The sequence below is a fragment of the Humulus lupulus genome, chromosome 7 (genome assembly GCF_963169125.1).
Source record: "Humulus lupulus chromosome 7, drHumLupu1.1, whole genome shotgun sequence".
Classification (NCBI taxonomy): domain Eukaryota; kingdom Viridiplantae; phylum Streptophyta; class Magnoliopsida; order Rosales; family Cannabaceae; genus Humulus; species Humulus lupulus.
In genome coordinates, this window is record NC_084799.1 from 139,108,919 (window position 1) to 139,115,001 (window position 6,083).

Sequence of the window (6,083 nt, forward strand, 5' to 3'; positions counted from 1 at the left end):
GAGGCCTGGTGTGATGATGAGTAGTGTAAATGGGTTATTGAGGACAAATGGAATAATGGTGTTTTCTACAACAATCCTAGTGCGTTAAAAGTGAAAACAAAGGAGTGCAAGGATGGTTTATGGCATTGGAATCTTGACAAGAGGAAACAAATGAATGCACGAATTGCTGAAGTAAATCAGAGAATTAGAGATTTGTCTCTCTCTATGGACCCTCCTAATTGGCAGCTGCTCAAAATGGAGGAAAAGAACTTGAATTGTCTCCTTGAGAAAAAAGAAGTATACTGGAGACAGAGGAGTAGAGTGGTGTGGTTAAAATGTGAGGATCGAAATTCTCAATATTTTCATCATAAGGCTTCTTTATGAAAGAAGAAAAACAAAATTGGTGGCTTGTTTGACAAAGAGGGGGTCTTTCTAAGCAAAATTGAGAATGTTGAGAGAATTATTGTGAATTATTTTCATACTTTTTTCAAATCAACTAGTCCTTCAAATGATATCATTAATAGTATTATCAGGGGGTTCAACCGAAAATCTCGAAGGCTATGAATGAGATCTTGTTGTCTATGTTTACTAAGGATGATGTTAGTTCGACTATGAAGGGTATGAATCCTATAAAGCACCTGGGAAAGACGGGCTCCCCGCCCTTTTCTTCCAGAAATTTTGGAGCTAGGTAAGGGTTGATGTTAGACTGTACCTCTGCACAAACTCAATGAAACCTTGATTGCGTTAATCCCAAAGTTTGCTAAAGAGAATAAGGTTGAAAAGTCTCAACTCATTAGTCTTTGCAACGTGGTGTATAAAATTGTGTCTAAGTGTTTGGTTGATCATATGAAAAGTTCTTTGATGGTGGCTTTCTCGAATTCGCAGAGTGCCTTTGTGTCGGGAAGAATGATCCATGACAATGCTATTATTGGATATGAAGGGATGCAGTGTATGAGAAAGGATCGTTTTGGGAATGGAAAGAAAATGACCTTAAAACTTGATATGTCGAAGGCGTGTGACAGGGTTGAATGGAGATTTGTGGAGTGTATGATGTTGAAGCTGGGTTATCATGGTGAGTGGGTGAAGAAAATCATGGGATGTATCAATTATGTGTCCTTTTCTTTCTTGTTGAATGGGGAAGTCAAAGGCAAAGTGATTCCAGAGCGTGGCCTCTGCCAAGGTGACCCCCTCTCTCCTTTCATATTTATTCTCTATGTTGAAGCTCTTTCTTGTTTGATCTTGGATGTTGAATAGAGAAGCCTCTTAGAGGTTCTTTGTTTTGGTAGAAATGGTGTTAAAGTCTCCCATTTATTTTTTGTTGATGACAACATTATGTTTCTTAATGCTGATGCTGATGAGTGCAGATTGCTGAAAGAGATTCTTCAATGTTATTCTCTTGCTTCGGGACATGTGATAAATTTTAACAAATCTGAAGTTTGTTTTGGTAGTAAAGTTGATGATTGCGCTAAGAAAGACTTGGCTGAGATTTTTGAGGTTTAGATTATTGATCATTTTGAGAGGTATTTGGGTCTTTCAGGGTTTGTTGGTAGATCAAAAAAGGAGATATTTAAATATATTAAATCCTGAATTTGGAATAAGATTAAGGGCTGTAAGAGATTGCTATTTTCGGTGGCAGGTAAAGAGATTCTGAAAAAAGCATTCGTGCAGGCCATGCCTAATTATGCTATATTTGAATTGTTTCAGGCTCTCAATGAATCTTATAAATAATATTCACAGTGTTGTTGCTAAGTTTTGGTGGGGATCAACTAAGAAGAAAAGGAAAATTCACTGGTGCAAATGGGAAGTGCTTTGTAGAAGAAAGTTCAAAGGAGGTATGGGTTTCAAAGATATGGAACTTTTCAATAAAGCAATGCTTGCTACACAATGTTGGAGATTAATGAGATTTCCTGATTGTCTTGTTGCTAAAGTCCTCCGATATAGTTACCATAATAATTGTGACTTCTTTCATGCGAAGGTGGGATCTTCACCATCCTTTATATGGAGGAGTCTCCTTTGGGGGTGGCAAATAATTGAAAAATGTGCGCATTGCAAAATTGTCTTGGGAGAGGAGGTTCAGATAGTTGAGGATAAATGGCTGCCAAGACCCATAAATTTCATTTTTTTAGAAAATCCTTAGATGCGTCCTGATCTTAAGATGATTGACCTCAGGAGTGTTGATGGAGAATAGGATGTGAATTTTATCAGAAATATTTTTAATAGTAATGACTACCAAGTTGCTATTCGTGAAAGAGAAATGGTAGAAGATTCAGCTATGAGAGAAACTGAAAGTTGGTGGAAAAGTGTATGGAGTTTGAGAGTTCCTCCTAAAATTAAACATTTTTTATTGAAGCTATGTCACTTGTGGCTTCCCAATAATAGTGTTCACTTTTGCAGGAAGCTTAAATGTGACCAAAGTTGTTGTAGGTGTGGGAACTCAATCAAGGTGGAGGATTGATATCATGCAATTTGGAACTGCTCAAAGAATAAATAGGTCTAGAAGGTGGCGGGGTTCAACAAGCTCATTAAAAGATGGAATATGGAAGACCCAATTTCTTTCCTATCCAAAATTTCTCTTCATCTTCCCTAAGACAGATTTGGCTTCTTCATTGTTTTAGCTTGGGAGTGTTGGAATAATTGTAACAATGTTATATTCAAGAATGGAACCCGGAGGCTACTATTGTGGTGGAATGGACGTCTAACTTTTTTAATGAGTTTATCCAGGGTTGTTCTGCTACAGGTTGCATCAATAACTCTGCTCCTAAGGCATGGACTCCTCCTAATGAAGGAGAGCTCATGATTAACATTGATGCTGCAGTTAATAAGGAACATGATTGTTTTAGCAGTGGCATGGTAATTAAAGATAGTTTGGGGAAGGTAATCGCTTCAAGTAGCACATTCATCAACTGTGCCTATCAAGCTGGTAGCAGAATTGTTGGCCATAAAAGGTTAAATCAGAGTTGTGGTCGTATTTTTTTGGATTGTAGCTTAGCGGTGGGTATGCTCAATAGACCGCTGGAGGAAAGTGGAGATTTGGATCTACTTGTGGTTGGTATTAGTAGGGAGGCTGAGGATCAAGGAATTCTATCGGTTCAGTTTGGTCCTAGATCTTCAAATTATGTTGCTCATTTGATTGCCAAGAATGTTATTCGTTATCAAGCATTTGGCTTTTGGGAAGGAGGTGTCCCTCCTATGGTGTCTTTGGCGTTCGCTGAAGATTTGTCTTTTCCTGCTGGTGGTTGAGTTTTTGCGTGTAACTCATGTATTTCATCTCAAAAAAAAAAAAAAAACTAAGCATATTAAATGACTTTTGCAATATATAAAGTTTAATCTGAATAGAATAAAATAAAATTCATTAAGTTACAAAGAAAAATTGTTTGACCAAAATCAAATAATTTTTTTTTAATATCTCTTCAAAATTTAAAAAACTGAATAATTTACATTTACTCAAATTGGATAAACATAATTAATAATAAAAAATTTCAATTATTTCCTCTGAAATAATGGTTACATATATAGGAAACAGTTCCTTAACTAAAAAGTAATCTCATTTTTATTGTTGAAAAAAAAATTAATAATAATAATCTCTCATCTTTAAATTCTTTATTTAAGGATTGAAATTTCCTTTAAAACATGGAAACGCAGATATATATTCATAAAGAATAAAAGATATAGTTGAAACATTAATCATCACGAAACTATTGATTTTTAAAATAGCATCACAATATTTTAGACAAAGTACCATCATACATATTCTTGAATATAAAATAATAGAAATACGGCTAAATCTAATTATTAAGAGAACAAGAATCATGTCTTGTTGCACCATACACCGAAAATGGACCAAACAAACTATATCAATACTTTGTAGCCAAGCCAAAAATATTACAAGGAAAATAAGTGAGCTAACGAGCCTAATTGAAGTTCATCTATACCGGTTTTCATTAACTTTTTATTTTTCATATCTATAATCATTTTCATCATGTAACCTTTCTAAATACTTTTTTATCATCATGAATAATCTTAATTAGAACAATATAATCTCAAAAAGTATGCACATGTCATAAATCATCCTATAATATACAAATGCCCATATCTATATGTGGTCGAAGAGTGTGTAACTCAAATACTACCCATTATGAACTACTATTACAATTTGGACTTTTTTTTTTTTAAGAAATCAGATTTTATAAACCAGCCAGACCAGCTAATTACAAAATACAATCAAAATCATAAGTACAAGACTGCCCTCTATGCACACGATCAGAGCAAATAATCAAACTTCTCGCCAAAGACAACAAAGCTTTACAATCCTTAATAAGAAAGCCAAATGGGGAAGTCATAGAAACAGAGATAATCAAAGCTTGAATAACGAATGGGCAATCGTATTCAACCATAAAATCAGAAAAAGAGCTCTCCTTGAGCCAGCTAAGAACCTCCTTACCGACAGCTTCAACAAAGCGGGGCAAGACAACACCTCGCCTGAGACACGTTCTAGCACAAAAGGACTCAGAATCAACAAAGAGTGTTGCATCTACATTGACTTCGAGTCTATTTAAATCTTGTTTAGTCCAACGCTATAGTACCATGCCATTAAGATTAGAGCTACCAGGAAAAACAACCTGCTTATGCTGAGCAAATTTCCAATGATCAAAGTACCTTTTAGCATAAACAACCACCTCCTTAACTAGAAGACCTTTGCCATTCCACAGCACATCATTCCGAGACATCCAAATCATCCAACAAACCAAACCAATTAGATAAATAGTATCACCCAACAAACAAGAAAAAAGAACATCCAGCCAATTGCAGAAGCTAGACCTGTCAAAGTGCACAAGATGCTCATCCACTAAACTCCAACAGCTCAAAGTAAAAGGACAGTTGATCAAAGCATGACCCACTCAACAAATTTTAGAGCAGTATGACAGATTGAGCAAGCAAGAGAAACCTTAACATTCTGAGAATTCAGATGCACATTAGTTGGTAAACAATCAGCAGCAGCACGCCAAAGAAAATTCTTAGCATTTGGGGGAATTTTTAGTTGCCAAAGCATGCACCAAAAGCCTGAAGTAGCTTCCAAAATCCAACGACCCTTAAGAGCCTGAAGGCAACGATAAACACTTCTCATGAGTAAGAACCAGAATACTCAAAGGTCCAATACCATTGATCCATAGAAGTCGACTATCTTAAAGGAATTCTTTGAATGAGTCTCTTATATGTATCTTCAAATAAGTCAGCCAGCAGGTCTTTATCTCACTCCCTTCTACCCATCTGCAAAAGAGAGCTCACTTTATGAGAATCAAGGGCAGGATTAGTGGAAATGACATACGAATTATGGTCATCCGGGAGCCAAGGTTGACCAAGAATATCGATATTATCCCCCGACCCAACAACTCAATGCACACCCTCCATAATTATCCTTTACGCTTCCCAAATACTCCTCCAAACAAAGTTAGGATTGGATCCTAATGAGGTAGTAAGAAATGAACCATTTGGGTAATAACGAGCATCAAAAATCTTAACAACCAGAGAAGATTCCCAAGACAATAAGCGCCATCCTTGTTTACCCAACATGGCTAATTAAAATCTCTTAGATGCCTAAATCCCATACCACCTCCATGTCTTTGAATGCTAAGCTTGTCCCAACTCAACCAATGAATACCTTTTCTAGAGGACGAAGATTGCCACCAAAACTTGCATAACATTCGCTCAATCTCTGAACTCATAGTCAAGGGAAGTAAGAAAATACTCACGACATAAGTAGGTAGAGATTGGGCTATAGTTTTAAGTAGAATTTCTTTACCAGGTCTAGAGAGAACATTGCCATGCAAATTTTGGGAACTGCCTCCGGACGCGATCTTGGATAAACCCCAAAAGAGTCAATTTCTTTCTGCCCACAATACTAGGGAGCCCAATGTAAGAATTGTGCAAGGATGCCTCAGTCATACTCAGGTTGTTACACTCATCAACACGAACCCAACTTTGAGTGTTAGAGCTGAAAAATATAGCAGATTTGACCATATTAACCAGCAGCCCAGAAACCTTCTCAAACCTTTGCAACAAGTGCTTCAACTTGGTTGTTTCATCAACCAAGGCTTGACAATACA

General features: G+C 36.5%; 1 protein-coding gene across 1 annotated transcript; it reads left to right on the plus strand.

The window, feature by feature from the left end:
• Nucleotides 1-1,920: 1,920 nt before the first annotated feature.
• LOC133789934 (uncharacterized) lies at nucleotides 1,921-3,253 on the plus strand. The gene is made up of 2 exons (XM_062227592.1): nucleotides 1,921-2,281; nucleotides 2,374-3,253. Exon 2 carries the CDS (start codon nucleotides 2,773-2,775, stop codon nucleotides 3,217-3,219), a length of 447 nt encoding a protein of 148 aa, XP_062083576.1. The 5' UTR covers nucleotides 1,921-2,281; nucleotides 2,374-2,772; the 3' UTR covers nucleotides 3,220-3,253.
• Nucleotides 3,254-6,083: the final 2,830 nt, after the last annotated feature.